The following is a 16,095-nucleotide window of genomic DNA, read 5'->3' as shown; positions in this document are numbered from 1 at the left end:
TACAAGTCTCTCCCTCCAGTGTTGCAATCCTTACCTGTCACTGTTTGTTGACGTCAGCGCTCGAGCTTTGGGATCCTCGTCAGTGTTCTTTTTGCTCATCTTCCTCTGTTTGACTGACCCGCTGTCCGACTTCCCGCTCGGCTCCTCGGTCAGGCCTTGATTGATGCAAAGTAACAGAAAGTTGGTTACTTTCTGAGAGGCTGAAACAGGAAGTTTCAGTGCAGAGCACCAGGACAACTTGCATTAGTTTTCACACACCTTGAGCTTTTTCTCACTGTTGCTACGTTTAGTGCTGTGAATTGATCAGATTAATTGCACTTTAGAATTGAATCATGATTAATTGCTTGCTTAATTTTGTAAGCTTGAAATGTAAAAAATGCATGTTTTTAAAAAAACAAACACTCAAGAAAATGTTTTATTGTTTCAAACTAATATTTTCCAGGTTTGCAAATTCAGGAAAATTTAAAAGCATCGTACTGCATTGTTGATCGCAGTACAAATCTGTTCGATGCGCGTAATTCTGGCAAAATAGCTAATGTGATTCATTTGCATTATGGAGTACTAATGTTTTAAACGTTTTAGATCATTTGCATACGTTGTACCTCCAAGCACATTACAACCACAGACTTTGATATTTTTTGCTGAAATTTTATTTGACTAGATCAACATAAAGTAGTTCATAATTGTGAAGCTAATTTTAAAAAAATCAGAAAATTGTAGGGTACAATTATATCACTTCACTCTGAGAACGCCAAATAAAACCTCCAGCATTTCATGCAGTTGTGTTCAGTTCATGAAGGAGGAAAGACATGACGCTAATCAGAGAAGCAGCTAAAAGCTCCGAGATCCATAAATCAAATGTTAAAATCTGTCGAAAGGACGACTACTAGCCATACAGTCTAAAATTTAGCCTTTATAGAAGAGCAACACAAAGAAAATCACTGCTAAAAGAAAGGAATCCGTGGAAAGACTTGAAGAAAAAAAACCCCAAATCAAATTCTTTAAAATTGGTGTTAGTGGTAAAATGTAAAAAAAAAAAAAAAGTTCAAGGGTGTGAATCTTTTGCAATTCTCTTTAATCATTGGTTCAGCGTACCCAGCAGCTCCTTCCGCGTGCGGCTGGCTATCTCCTTGATCTCCATGCGGGACAGGGACAGTGAGTGTGTGGCGGAGATAAGAGGAGTGGGCACCATCACGGCGGGGGCGGTCATCACTTTGTTGACCAGAGGGGACTTCAGGGGCCTTTCGATGCTGCGGCCCACCAGGTTGCACAGAGGAATCTTGAAGATGTGCTTAAATGTCGCTTCACCTTGTAGGGAGTAAAAAAAAGAAAAGTAAAACGATGAAGAAACAGGAAATTAAAGAATATGCAATGACACAATTAAAGAGAAAGTTTTTAAAAAATGGGCAGAGGTAGGAATGCCAGAGAAATCACACAAAGAGAAAAGTGGACAGTTTATTATTATTATTATATATATATAAAAAAAAACACATAAAACTCCTGAAATGAAGAACTTCATTGTTGGGCTTTGCAGCATCTACTGAAAGCACTCCTTATACATTTAGACAGCTTTGAAAAATGTTGCCTTAACTTTATGTTTTGTTTTTTTTGTTACAATTTCTTTGTCTGCATGCAGAATAAGAGTTTTAACACCCTGAAGCTGTCACAAGTAGAAAAACGAGGAAAACCGATTGCTGATCAACCATAACCACAGCAATACTGACGAATAAAACAAGAAATACATAAATATATGAAAACAAAGATAATTGTAGCAGTGAGGAGTCAGAGAAATCAAAACATCATGTTTTGATTTCAACAGTAAGACGATCGGTATATTTCTATGCATATATTTTATTTATCTCTCTATAGATTTTGCTGGTTGAGTCAGAAGTTTACATACACTCATCATGGGTGTGATGATCTTTTAAATCTTTGTTATTTTTGTGATGCTTTGTGTAAAGTGGTTGGAATAATTAATCAAATCCAAACACTAATCAAAACTGGTTTCAGAATAAATTATTCATCATGTACATTGTCTCTGACCTCAATCCTGTTATGAATTGGTGAACTAATCTGTCTGTGGCAGGTAGTTAATCGTTTAAAAGAACTTTTTCAACATTTCTGCCAAGACAAGCTGTCAAATATCCAGCAAGAGGCTGTACAAAGCCTGTTGTTTCTCTGCAACCTGAACATATTCTTTTAACCAAATATAACTTGTCTTTATGTAGATATTTGAGTCTGTGTGTGTGATTTTATTGGTATTATCTAGGTGAATCACCTAGATAATACCTAGATTTTGTTGTATCTCTTTGCTTCGGGAAAAGCTGAAATTGAACAAATAACTTTTTGCTAGTTATGAGTGTATGTGAACTTCTGATCAGGACCAAAATATGTAAATTAACCTTTACTGTCATCCTCTATAAACCTAAGCTCTCTTCCTCAGACACACTGATGATGTAATCTAATAAATCTACATGAAGCAACTCTGAGATGATTAATAGGCCTGTTTACTCAAACAGCATGCAGTCGGAAAATTAATCTTCCTAATGTAATATAACAGAATCTATTTATGGCACACAATCTAATATTCAGCACAATGTTCAAAACCTAAAGTCTGCTTGGTAATTATTAAATTATGTTGTTTTTCCTTTTTTTTTCAATTTGAGGTGGAGCTGCAGTGTGCAGAGCTCCCCTGTGCCAGCAGGGGGCAGTGTTGGAGTTCAGCAGCCTCTCGCTGCTCTTATGGGGCAGCTCCGTGTGAATGAATAGAAGTGATGGCTTTCGTCTGAAATGTAAGTCTGCAAGTGGAGTAAAGGGAAGATCACTACTCATTTTCGACAGGTACATTGTGTTAGTGCTATTACAGATCGTTGCGCTGTCACACAGGAAGGAAAAAAAAAGAAAGCATACAGTTACTTGGAATACATAATCAGAGAGATCAATATATTCCACATGCATTAGTTTCTGAACCAGGGGGAGCGCTGCTCTCCATCACACTGGCAAATGATCGGCACTTGAATGCCGGGGATGTTCTGGGTGCCAATTGAGAGTCCAATTGTCCCGAGCTGCTCGGCCGCAGGTCCTCGGTGTGTGTCTGTGTGTGTTCGAGCCAATGGAGGTCGAGGGCGGCCAGCGACCGCCTCTGTAGCAGCACCTCGCTCTCATTACTGATGCAATTACATCAAATGAAAACCTCCCCACGGAGCAGACGCGGCGAGCGCGCAGGCGGTTAGAGCTGGAGATTTTTGTCAGCAAGCCCCCCTTCTTTCTTTCTTTTTCAGTTTTATTTTTTTTCTCACCCCATCTTCATCCCCCATCATCAGACTGTGGCACCGCTGTTTGGACTCCCACTTTGGATCGAAGAGCGGGCTGACAAAAGTCTCCATGGCGACAGTGCAATCTGTAAATCATGCTGCGACAAACGTGTCTTCTCCTTCCCTCTCTGCCTCGTTCGCCCTCCCTCTCCTCCTCCTGGCATACCTTTCCTGCGTCTCCGCCTCTTTTCTCTCCCCGCAATTATAAAGCCCTCCTTCTCGACTGACGTTATCACCTCCGCTTCACTCCTCTCTCTGTGCTCTATCCTTTCTTTTGCCCTCTCTCTCCCTTCTCGAGCTAATGCTTTAATTAGTTGAGACGGAAAGAGAGGGTGGGAGGACGGGGGAAGACATAACGTTCACTTAACATTCAACCAACGTCCAAGTCAACATGCCGCCTTTTAGCAGACAGGGTGATACACTCTGGGAAAGTGTGTGTGTGAGTGTGTGTGTTAGTGGGGCAGCTTTATGAGGGGATGGAGGGGTATTTTATGAGCTGAGGATGAGAATCCTGCAGTACCTTCAGCGTCCTTAGACAAGTACAGGGAAAGCTTGGTACCATAGGGGATCCGTATTGAATCTGAACCAGGAATGAAGAAGAGGGTTACACAAACTGAACACACACAGTAACACAGATTTAGGTGCAGAAACACACCCACACGCACGCACACACACACACACACACGCACACACACAGTAACACACACACACACGCACACACACACACACGCGCACGCACACACACACACACACACACACACACACGCACAGTCTCAGTTGTCTGTGTGGTGCAGAACGACACACAACTAGAAACAACAGGGCAGAAAATGAAAATCCCTCCGAGAGAACTGATTACCTGCAGCGGCCTAAGAGCATAAATCCTGCCCTCGGCTAATTGCAGCAGCAACAGCCAAACCTTTCTTCATGTTAGCCTTAATGGAACCTGTAAATAACTGCTCCCCTCAGTACGGATGAGGCTTAATGGCGCGGGCAACTCATTTAATAACAGTGTTTCTCTGTCTTTGTCCTCCAGTCCAAGTCACCAACATCAACAGATGTAAAATCCGATGAACAAGGAGCGGACCTCCTCCTCCTTCTCAATCCATCAGCGCATCGGCTCAGGACGGCTGACACAGCATTGAGAGGGAAGGGAGACTGGGTGAGGAAATATGGACACCATTAGGGATTAAAATTGGGTTAAAATGATCCTAACAATCACTGAAATCAATGCTGTTAATGGTGGGGGGGAAAGGATGCAGGTAAATAGTCTGATATATCCGTCGGTCCAGATTATTTTCTAATCTAACCCTGATTTAAGATTCTCGACGACCCGTCTGCTATGTTTGGTCTCCACAGGAACAGCCGGGTTTAAACTCAAACTAAATCACACACCACTGAACTCCAGTTATTGATTACATGATCTAAGAAGGCCATTGGTTGGATTTTTATTTAGGAACCGTAATGTATGAACATTACGGCTTTCAGATGTTTTGTTTGTAAAAAAAAAAAAAAAAAAAAAAAAAAAAAACCCTTAGAAGACCTTTCCTGTCCTTTTGCAATTATTCATTACCATCACATGTAAGTGAAAAAGCACAACAATTCCGAGTTGTTGACAAAATGTGAAAAGAAATCCAATGGGTATGAATATTTCTGGACAGAGAGCAGTCAAAAATCCCATCAAAATTAATCAAATGAGTGTTGTGCTGGTTATTTACTAGTTATTTCGATTATCCTCTGTCCTAATCTATACTTGAAACATCATATCCGTACAGGATTTAACTACAACGTTGTCAGATTTTAAGCGCTCAGTTGGCGACACACTTCGCGCAAAGGCGACAAACGGGAGAAAGAAACTTGAAACCATAGCAACATGTTCACCCAGCACCTCCACCCGTAGCGAACATGGAGCGGTAGATTAAGAAAGTCGACTGTCCTGAAACAGAGTCAGAAGAAAAGGTCTCAGTCGAAGTAAGAGAAAACCTGCACGGGAATTGAATTGTGCATAACTAACCCTAACAATCTGTGGAGTCGCAGAGTCGTCCTGCAGAGTTCACTTCATGCAAATGTCAAACTGAAGCCTGTGAGGGCACCCAAAGTCACATAGCTCTGCAGACATCTGAACACCTTCCAGGCAACAACTCTCCCCCCCTCCGTGCCCCTCCACCGGCCTTCTCGCCCCGGTGCTTTTTATGTGCAGGGCTTTACCATCTCCGAGCGGTGAAGGAAATACGGGCATCTCGTAGCCTGTGGGCGTCTGGGGGGAGCTCTGAGAGCTGGTGTCTCTGGAACTGCAGTTGGAGGCTGAGCTCACCGGCGCCGACGAGACAAAATAGATGTCCGACTGTGGGCGGAATAAAACACAGAAGCACGCAGGGTAAAGTGGAAGCGAGGTACAGCAGAGAGAGATGACAGAGGCAGGAGATGAAACAAAGGCAGGAAAGAAAAAAAAATGGAAACAGAAAAGAGACGGAGATGATTTGTGTTTGATGCCAGGTGCACTCATTTTTCTTTTTCTTTTTTTTTAAAAAATTGGTTCTCTGTAAAAATTTGTGACAAAGCTCATCTGGGTTTGATTGAAGTAACAGAGCTGAAAGACTGACACCAAGCGACTGCAAACATTCAAATGCTTGACTAAATTAGAACGGATTTAGATTTGCTGCAACTTCACGGACTAGAAGCGCTTAGTTTTTAAAATGATTGAGCGTACAGACAGAAACAAATTATTCTACTGGTGCATCTTCACAAATTAGAATACCCTGAGAAAAGTTGATTCACTTCAGTACTTTGACTTAAAAAGTGACACTTGATTCATTACACAAAGAGAAATATATTTCCATCCCTTTTTTTTCTGCTCGTTTTGACGATTATGGCTTACATGTATCCAAAAAAGCAACATTTATTTTTTCAAGAAATTGGAAGCATTACATGTAGATACTTAGATTGGTTTAAAACAAGACCGAAATCCTGGGTTTGGTTGCTCCTGAATCTGTGAGTCTCCCACAAACTCTTGGAAAGGCTTTGATTCATAATCCCCACAAGGCTGTGTTTGTACCTACCTGCTTGTACATATTTGTCTGCCACGCCTTTTTCCTTCCAATTAACTTTCCACTAACAACACTCCGTGAAAAGCCAGCTTCTTTAACAATAACATTTTGTGGCTTACCCTCCTTAACGAGGGAGTGTATGTCTGCTGGAGCTATTATTAGTCTCGTCATTGTGCAGGTCAGACACGGCTACGGTCTAAGATCTCCGTATTAAACTTTGCTTTTATGGGTCTAATTTTAGGTCTACATCAACTGTGTGTCATCAAAAACTTTAGTAAATTAATTACATGTTTTGAATTATGTTATGGACATAAATTTGCTTTTGATAATATTCAAATGGATTGAGATGGACCTGAATACTTTGGGTGGATATTTCTACAGCGCTTCACATGCAGTATTAAGCTTTGCGGTTCAAATACAGCCCAGTTACACTATTTTAAGTATGTAATATGTCTGTTAAGATCTTTGGTGTGTTTTATTCTGCAGATTTGCAAAGCTTACATTTGCACCTATCTACATAAAAGCCGCTGCACTTCAGTTAACGTCTGTGTGTCATATGAGCAGCTCATTGTGGCTCACCACTACCTTTATGTCGTCTGTGCTGAGGATTCTGCATGTCTACATCTAGCTAGATTCATTTTTACATCTTGTTTAAGGGTTGAGGGAAATTGTTGGTGTACATGCAGTTTAAAAAGAAAAAAAAAACATTTTAAAATATCTATGAGCAAAGATATTGGTTTGCATTAGTAGAAAAAAAAACATGAAATCAACTGCGTCACAGTCTAAAATGTGCAAGACATTTTATTGGCTCTGGGCAACAAGCATGCGCTGGCTCAAAGAAAGCCCTGCCCTGGTCGCGTAATTGCATCTAATCATACTGACCCTCGAGGCAGCCAGCTGCAGCTCCGGGACCACTGCTGTGTACACAAGGTTTCCATTGACCACCAGTCGGATCTCAATGGAATCCGTTGTGAAGGCGAGGATGTAGGGAAAAGCGCAAACTGCAAACACAAGATGAGCAGATAAAAAAATAAAAAAATAAATAATCACTATATCAGATCTATTTTTTTTAAATACATTTTTTATTTTGTTTGCTTTTTTAAAAATGTGCTTTTATTAATAGCTTGGCAGAATTTTTGTTTACGACACAGAGTCAGTAGTGGATTCAGGAAGCATCAGCCTCTCAATAGCATCTCCAAACAAAAACATGCACATAATCTGATATGTCAGCAGGACGCTTCTGGTCACACACGGTGTTTCCATGGTGACTGCCATGGGCAGGGTAGGGAGCTACCTACCGATAGCGTTGGGCATCTGGTTCCAGCTGAAGTGGAAATCGGAGGTGTTGGACTGGATCATTGGTGTGGAGCCATTAAAGGGGCAAACTTTCTTATAGTAACAAATATCTAGAGGAAGAAACAAGTGCAAATTTACGTAAAATAAAAGGGGTTCCCTTCCTATTTTTTGCTAGCTCTTTTGTACTTAGAACTAAAGAAAGTAAGAGTGACATTAGTCAATAAGTTTTAAGCTGCTTTTTTGCAAGATAGACATGAAAAGCAGTTTGAGTTATTGAAAAAATGTAGCTAAGTAGAGAGAAAAAAGTAAAAAAATTAAATATCTCTTGCATTTGTATTCATCCCCTTTTTGATTTGATACCCCTAAATAACATCCAGTATTACAAAATGTCCTCATAAGTCACCTGATAAGTAAGCAGAGTACAACTACAACATCCACTTTGAAACACGGTGGAGGCGGCAGCATGCTGTGGGGACGCTTTTCCGATAAGATACAAATGACATGTATTTCATTTTGTGGTTTTAACGTGACAAACAAGGTTTAGAGCATATGTGGATGTTCTCTTTTCTAGGTTCAGGAGGGGGAAAAAAAACAAAAAAAAAACATGGTCCAGCTTTGACCTGAATCACAGAGCATCTAAAATGTGAAAAGTCAAAGGGAGACTCACAGTTGTAACACAAGAGGAGGCCTGCCTCGCCGTCTTCATACACATCAATGGCTGCTACAAAGTTTACCTGCAGGCAAAGGCAAATCACTTTACAAAAATGACTCGAACATCTGGGGAAAAGTACAAAAGGCTAAATGTGACAGAAGGTCTTTTGGAGAATAATGTCAGGTCATACTAACTCAAAAGATCTGCAGCGTATTCCCTTCGCATGGCGATTTCTGCTGTCAAATCTGAGTCTGTTGCTTTATTAGCTCGTTATAAATGTCCGCTTAATGGTGATCTTTTATCAAAACACGAGACTTAAGCGACATTGTGCACGTGCACAAGTTCCTCACCCTGTTGGCGTCGACGTGATGAAGTCGATAGGCATCCCCGGTGCTCTCATTGATCAGGTCGAACTGGTGTTTGTAAGCCACGCATATCATGTTGTCGTTCTCCCCGGTCGGGCCGTCTACCAGCGCCATCACCACAGGCGGGTCACACAGACAGATTTCCTGTGGGTGGGGTTCGTTAACGCCATGGCTTTCTCAGATTTCCATGGAAAAACCCTTAGAGGTGTAAAAGCCTTCTTTTCTTCTTTTTTTTCTTTCTCTTTTTTTCTGGAACGTGTCGTTCAACATACAGACTATAACAAGCAGAACGTGTGATGTGATATAATGCCTTTCTCTTTTTAAAAGTTAGATACCATGGTTACACAGTGGGAAGTTTAAATACACTAATCACTAGTTTGAATGCTGTAGTGATTTGGGATTTTTAAAGTACGCTTTTGACCTTTTAAAGGCAAAAAAAAAAAAAGACAACCTAATACTTCAATAAATTTTAAATTGAATGCAGCTTTACTCTAATCCACACAGAGTAAAATATACATACTCAGATATTTACAGCAGGTTGCAGAAAAACCTCACACTTTTCTCAGTTGTGACATGAATATTTTAGCATAACTGGGTTGCATCTTTAAAAATTAATTCAAACATAAGCAGTAAAGCTTAATTATAGTCGTCTTGTTTAACTAAATATCATTGGATGGCTATGTATGCACATTTGTGTCTGTGTGTAATTTTGATCGCCTGTAGAAAAAAAGAAAAACTTGCATCTAATTCAAACTTAATTGAATGAAATTCTTGTTTTTAAGCTTCGGAGAAGTTGGATGTTGTGTAATGATAATATATTGGAAAAGGCAGAAATGAAGCATTGTAAATTAGTGACATTCACGCTGTAAACTTCAGAACGAAAATTTACACAAAAGAAGAAAAATATAGTTATCAAGTATTAATATTAGGTATTTAAGTATTGCAAGTGTCCTTTTCTGATGTATAAAACAATTAGAAAACTGTTTCATTGATTTGTTTTGGAGAAATTAGACCTAATTAGACAATATATTTGAAGAAAAAAAGTTGACACAAAGGAGCCACAGCATGTCCCACTATATTTTCGCTCCAGTTTGTGCAAAAATAAATATTCATATAAAATAATATTCATTTATTCATTTTTTTCCCACTTGTTCTCTTTATGCATCTGTAAAGAGTTGGGACTATCATACCCGTATGTACTGAAACTCCTCCACCGGGGAGTCTGCTCCCGTGGCGACGGCGCTGAACCGCGGATGCTTCCTGGTAATTAGGAGGAGTTTGGTTCTGATGGCTGCTACTATTCTCAGCTCGGAGCCGTGGTGGGTGTTGATAGAGTACAAATGACAACCTGGGCAAAGGGGAATGGAGACAAGAAACACATTAGAAATGTCTCAGAGTTTCTGCACACGTGACCAAGGGCGGAGGGAGAGCAGATCTCAGGTTATCAAATGTCAATAAATTTTTTTTTTTTTATTTTTTTAGTTGAATGAATTAACTTCAGCAAAATGCAAAACACCAACTGCAAAATTAACTGTGTTGCATGAAGGATATTTTGAATTTACAGGCTTTACTATAGTAGGTTTTAAAACTTTACAATGAGATTGTATTTTTTATTTTATTTTTTGACTTAAACAGGACTGAATAATATCAGGAAACTACTTTATGGCGATATTGTGGCTGGAATTTGCAATCAACACCAAGAGTTCAGCATCTCAGCCACTAAAAATCACACTTTGAAATCACAATGCTGCAAACATTGATATTGTGATGATATATATGCGGTTGGGTTTACTGTGAAGCACTGGCCTAGAATAAAATCTTTTTCTGTGTTTTTATGAAAGAAACATCTGGGTCCAAACAACTGGCGCCATAAAACTGCCGGTCCCAAAGCCAGGAGAGCAGTCCAGCATTCGGCGGCAAATCACCAAAAAATATAGGGCATCAATCACCAAAACAGTTATTCAAGTTAACTTTGTAAGCTGATATGAAGGACATGTGGGAGCACCTTACCACTGATGCTTTCAGTGGTATAATTTATTTTCAGAAATTTATGACGACTGATAATTCGATCATAAAACCTTTGGAAAATACTAGTGTAAGCGCAGTTCATTTATTTATTTATTTTTTTAAATCGTGCTTCCATTGAATGTTGAATGTTCAGACTGAGCTTCAGTCTCTGACATGTTCTTTTCATTTTGTTCTGGATTACTTCATATCAACAATAAACTGAAAAATAAATGAGTTCTTCCTATTAATTAACTGTATCAAAGCCAATAGCTCCAATATTTTTAGTGTAAAGATGCATCAACAAGCAGAGTGCACTTTGTCACACTTTTCTTTATTTTAAAAATCAGATAAAGGTTAGGAACAGAATGCTTATAGGCATTCCTTCCCTTAATTTTCTTTTGGATCCAAAACTAAAGAACTTGACGCATTTTTTTCCTCCTTCATGCATTATTTTCTTTGGCATAAGTAAAAATCAGAAGCTCAAAGAAAACCAAAAATTAGCATTGACCAGGAAGGGTGTAATGGGTCTCTTAAGGATAACTGATTGATTTAATAGAGAGAGCCCAGCTGAGTTGTCTAATTTGGCACCGATAACGTTCCTCCTCTTGCACTTTAACGAGTGATATAAACAGGAAGGTTAATCTGCCACATGGCCATCTCTTGTTCTACAAGACTAGAAGTTGACATGATCCAACGCCGGGTGTTTGCAGCTGAGAGGAGCTTTTGCTTGAGCTTGGTAGGGACCGGATTGCAGTCTGCTCACCTTTAGTTTTCTCCAGTTTGTTCTCCCTGCAGTCACACTTGCTCCTGACCAGCTGTCGCTCCTCCAGGCCTCTCTTGATGCCGCTGAGTCTGAACACGTACAGCCGAGCGTCCTTTCCTGGAAACCAAACGAGGGACACTTCTGTTTCACGAAGGTTTTTTTTTTTATTGTTATTCATTGTGGATCACATTCAACAATAACGCTTTACATGTTAGATGTTGAAAAAAGGCTTAAAACCTTCCAGCAGAACCGTAACTCCAAACACACAGTCAGATTTTCACTAAAACGGTTTAGATCAAAGCGTGTTGGAATCACTCCAATCAAAAGCAAGATCTGAATCCAACTGATGATCAAAAACAAAACATGAAAATTGCTGTTTAGAGACTCCATCCGGTCTGAGTGAGCTTAAGTCGCACAGCTGCAATTTCGGCAAAATAGAGTTGAACAAAGTATTCACTCAGCTGGGAGGAATACAAATAATCTTTTTTTTTTCATAATTAATAGCAAAAAAAATAAAAAATGGTATATCTTTCATTGATAAATATTTGATAATGTGTGTTGCAGGTCTCATCACATCCCGGTTAAGAAAGTTGCAGTGGTGGAAATGTGACAAAATGTGAACAAGTTCAAAAGGCTGGGATACTTTTACAATGTATGTTTTCTTTTTAGCGTTGAGGGATCTGATCTTTTAGTTTCCTTTCTTGCAGTCTTCCCTCCCTGAGCTCTTCAGCATGACAGAGTTTAAGCTCTCTATGGGTCAGATTCCTTAGATCTCAGCATGAGATCAATGCCACTTTGGACCAACTCGAGTAGAAAGGTTTGGCATGTTTTCAACCAGACAGAGAGAGAGAGAGATGATAGAGGTTCATTTAGAGAGGATAATGAGACCAAGCATACGCTGCAGATAGCTGATTCAATAACAGGATGAAAAAGAGTTGATAAAAGGAAATCTACCTCTGATGTGCAAGGATGAAGTACTAAACAGCATCAGTCTTTTCTTTTCCAAGCCTACCTTTGTCTGCCCGGGTAATCAGAAGGTCCTGAGGCTCCAGAATGTGCATCTGCTTCACTGCCATGGTTTTGTCAAACACCTGCACCGGGGGAAGCGTCGGCGTCTCTGAAACACAATACAGCGATCCACGTCGTCAAACGAGGAGCGAAAAATACACCGCAGCTGCGGAAGGAACAGAGTTATTGACTGGATGTCACTCACCAGCACCGGGCAGCGGCGGGTCGGGGCCTGAAGCACAGACAGGATCATTACAGTCATCATCGGAGCGGCAGCTTGATATTGTGCTGGTGATTGTGTAATTTCAGAGAGACTGAGCTGGATTTACTCACCATCCAGCATCAAGACCCCCGCCGTGTCGGTGGCCACCAGCAGAGACTGACCCCACGAGTCGGCGCAGATGATCTCATACGGGAACGTGCTGCAGAAGGACTGAGATTCCCATGGCTGCAGTGTTGAGAAAAATGAAATGCACAATAAAAAAAATAAAAATAAAAAAAAACATTTGCTGTTTTAGTTCAGTTGGGATTGTTAAAATAATTTCTATTTCCCAAACACCAAAGATAATTTTCATAATATTGCAAATCCGTTTAACAAATTGAAAAACCCAGACACTGACTACATGGCTTTGTAAGCATCATCTGAGTTGGTATGTGATTGACATGTTTATGTCAATCACATTCAAGGAGCCAGTCGAATGCATGGAAGCTTTTGTGAGAATGCTGGTGAGAGACGGTCATTTTCTCCAGTGAAACAGATCCTGCACAAACCTGGGCTAGAGAGCCATTCAGCAAACAATTACTCCAAAAGCAATAATAAGCCAGATTACAATACGCGAATATACTCGTGGGGAAGGATCTGTGCTTTTGAAGAAATGTCTTGAAGTCTGAAGGAACTAAAAATAAAGCGCTCGCCATTATTACAGAGTTAGGAAAAAGAGCCTTGAAAGCCTGAAGACATCATGTTACGTAGCTACACTTAAAAAAATGAATAAATAAATGGAATCATATAAAAAGAACATTATGAAGAAACATTAAAGTAACATATCAGCCAAAGAAGTTTATGCTTGGGCACAAATGATCTTCCATATGGACAGTTACCTTCTTCATTCACATTGATGAATTAGATGCAAAATGGATTAACAACAACAAAATCAAGGTTTTAGAGTGTACATCAAAAAGCCTTGATGCAGTCCAGGGAGAATCTGTGGTGTCAGTGAACGACGATGCCTACAAACCTGAGTCATTCATGCTAAAGCTGTTAGGAGGAACAGATAAAAATTACAGCAAGCTACTGTGAGAAGCTCTCAGAGTACTCGACGTATTTGACCCACGTAAGTAGAAAAATACCAGTTTTACCAAATACTAAAAGCAAGAGAGCTAAACTGGAAAAAACAGGTAAATCTATTCCACCTAGAATGGTGATCATTTTTGCTCAACATGACAAATAGACAACATCCTGCATCACATATTTTGGCTTCGCCGACTATTTTGCAGATATTTTAAATGACAGAATCACGTGGACGTTTGTTCAGCATTGTGTGTGTGAGTTTCTCTGTCACCTCTTTTCTGCACAGGCCTGTGGTAACAAGGCTCGTCGGCGCGTCTCCTCTCACGATGGTCTTCAGCTTCAGAGCCTGGATAAGAGACAGCATCTAATGAACTACAGCAAATATTTATCTGGTCTTCTGTGTCCTGATTGTTTTTTTTCCCCCTACATTTTTGGAGCCTTAAAAATTATGGTTAAGTCATAGTAAATTGTACACAGCTAAGAAAAGTACTTGTAGTAGGAGCTTCCTCATATTTGGTCATGTTACAGCCACCGATTAAAGTATTTTATTAGAATTTTATACTAAATACCAAGAAAAAGGTCAGGAATAAAAGGCATTTAAGCCTTTCAGTTATTTTTTAATTGTTTTACCAGAACCAATCTAGAAAGTGTGGTGTGAATCTGCATTTAGCCCTGGTTAAACGCAGATACCCTTAAACAAAATCCAGTAGATATGAGCACAGAACGCGATTTGTCCGTCTGTTCCTCAGATCACATTAACCATTGCAAATTTTAGCAGAAGCAGAAGCCAATAGCATTCAAATATCTCCGTAAATGGGCAATTTGAAGATAATGGAAAAAATACCATCCAACTGTACAAAAGGCTTAGCAGCACACTATGGGGTCCAATCACTCATTAAACACAACGAAAAATTATATTTATTCATCCCAAGAGGCATTTCTCCCTTTTTTCTTTCATTTTTGCGCTTTATGTCACAACGTGGAGAGGTCCAGCTTTTATGTTTTTCAGCAGCAAATAAAAAAATAATAAATAAAGGGTAGAAGACACTCAAGTTGTCGGCAAACGAAGAGAACACAGGAACAAAACAACTGACGCAATCTCTCCGAGGTAGCAGCACTTTGCGGGTTCGTCTAAAAGCAGTTGTTAGCTTGTCAGTGTCACAGTGAGCGACGGGCAGAATGACGGCCAAAACACTTTACACAAACAGGCAGGTCCGTAGGATTAATGGTTGGGATCGTAGTTTGGGATTTCTTCTTCTTCTGACTGTAAGGCTGTTTAAACGCACATTAAGTAAAGGGATGCCTGGAGCGTGACGGCGAGACAAAGACTGCGAATATTCGCCGCACTAACGCAAAACCCAGAGGTCATGATATCATGGGATGAATGAAAGCGATTATTCAACCCTTATCTTTTCTTTAGACTGTGGTTCACTCATCTGGCTCAACAACAGCAACAACAACTGTCTGGATTCATTTTATTATAACTGCTGGTTTAATTGGATTACTTATATTTTTTCTGGACAGTTTTTTTTTTAAATGGAAAATCCCCTCCAGAAAGTTAAAACAATGAAAATGTCAAGAATTACTTTGGTTGCTTTTATATTTTCCTTAATATTCTCTGAACTTTGTGGTTTTTTGTAACAATGTCCTAGGAGTATACATCTGAAAAAAAAAACAGGAGACAGGTGGTGTGATTTGTAAATAAAACCAGGTGTGAGGGAGCAGAGAGACACAAACTAAATACACAACTTAAAAAGCATCAAAATAGTTGCCTTATTTAACATGGAACACTTTTTTTTTTTTTTAGGTGTTTTTGCTTTTAAATTATTATTATTTTTTTTAAATGTACGTTAAATGTTACAGCTCCATATCCATCCATCCATTTTCTTTACACCCTTGTCCCTCAGTGGGATTGGGAGGGTTGCTGGTGCCTCTCCAGCTAACGTTCCAGGCGAGAGGCGGGGTCACCCTGGACAGGTCGCCAGTCTGTCGCAGGGCAACACAGAGACACACAGGACAAACAACCATGCACACACACACTCACACCTAGGGACAATTTGGAAAGGCCAATTAACCTGACAGTCATGTTTTTGGACTGTGGGAGGAAACCGGAGTACCTGGAGAAAACCCACGTATGCATAGGGAAAAAATGTAAACTCCATGCAGAAAGACTGGGGCCAGGAATCGAACCCAGAACCTTCTTGCTGCAAGGCAACAGCTCTACCAACTGTGCCACTGTGCAGCCTCAGCTCCATATCATAAATATAAATTTATCTGGTGATCTTAAAAGATTCAGCAGATTGAACAAATGTACAATATTGTTGGAAATGAAAGGGGGAAAAAATACCATACCCT

General features: G+C 39.9%; 1 protein-coding gene across 8 annotated transcripts in view; it reads right to left on the bottom strand.

Annotated features, from left to right (window-relative positions):
* Nucleotides 1–16,095, bottom strand: part of garnl3 (GTPase activating Rap/RanGAP domain like 3) — an 80,109-nt gene that overhangs the window by 1,757 nt on the left and 62,257 nt on the right. For 6 of the 8 annotated variants that reach the window (XM_081613775.1, XM_081613772.1, XM_081613773.1 and 3 more), the window contains 14 exons: nucleotides 14,012–14,086; nucleotides 12,783–12,897; nucleotides 12,655–12,681; nucleotides 12,454–12,558; nucleotides 11,442–11,558; nucleotides 9,862–10,019; nucleotides 8,657–8,815; nucleotides 8,322–8,388; nucleotides 7,657–7,764; nucleotides 7,241–7,359; nucleotides 5,520–5,655; nucleotides 3,835–3,894; nucleotides 1,096–1,308; nucleotides 35–155 (listed from right to left, as the gene is read on the bottom strand). In XM_081613775.1, the coding sequence (XP_081469901.1) occupies nucleotides 35–155; nucleotides 1,096–1,308; nucleotides 3,835–3,894; nucleotides 5,520–5,655; nucleotides 7,241–7,359; nucleotides 7,657–7,764; nucleotides 8,322–8,388; nucleotides 8,657–8,815; nucleotides 9,862–10,019; nucleotides 11,442–11,558; nucleotides 12,454–12,558; nucleotides 12,655–12,681; nucleotides 12,783–12,897; nucleotides 14,012–14,086 (1,580 nt within the window). The remainder of the gene's footprint in view (nucleotides 1–34; nucleotides 156–1,095; nucleotides 1,309–3,834; nucleotides 3,895–5,519; nucleotides 5,656–7,240; nucleotides 7,360–7,656; nucleotides 7,765–8,321; nucleotides 8,389–8,656; nucleotides 8,816–9,861; nucleotides 10,020–11,441; nucleotides 11,559–12,453; nucleotides 12,559–12,654; nucleotides 12,682–12,782; nucleotides 12,898–14,011; nucleotides 14,087–16,095) is intronic. The other 2 variants (XM_081613778.1, XM_081613777.1) reach the window with 1 other exon arrangement.

The sequence above is a fragment of the Poecilia reticulata genome, chromosome 12 (assembly GCF_904066995.2).
Source record: "Poecilia reticulata chromosome 12, P_reticulata-male-v2, whole genome shotgun sequence".
NCBI classification, from domain to species: domain Eukaryota; kingdom Metazoa; phylum Chordata; class Actinopteri; order Cyprinodontiformes; family Poeciliidae; genus Poecilia; species Poecilia reticulata.
Note: the sequence above shows the minus strand (reverse complement) of the source record. Positions and strands in the feature narration are given on the sequence as shown.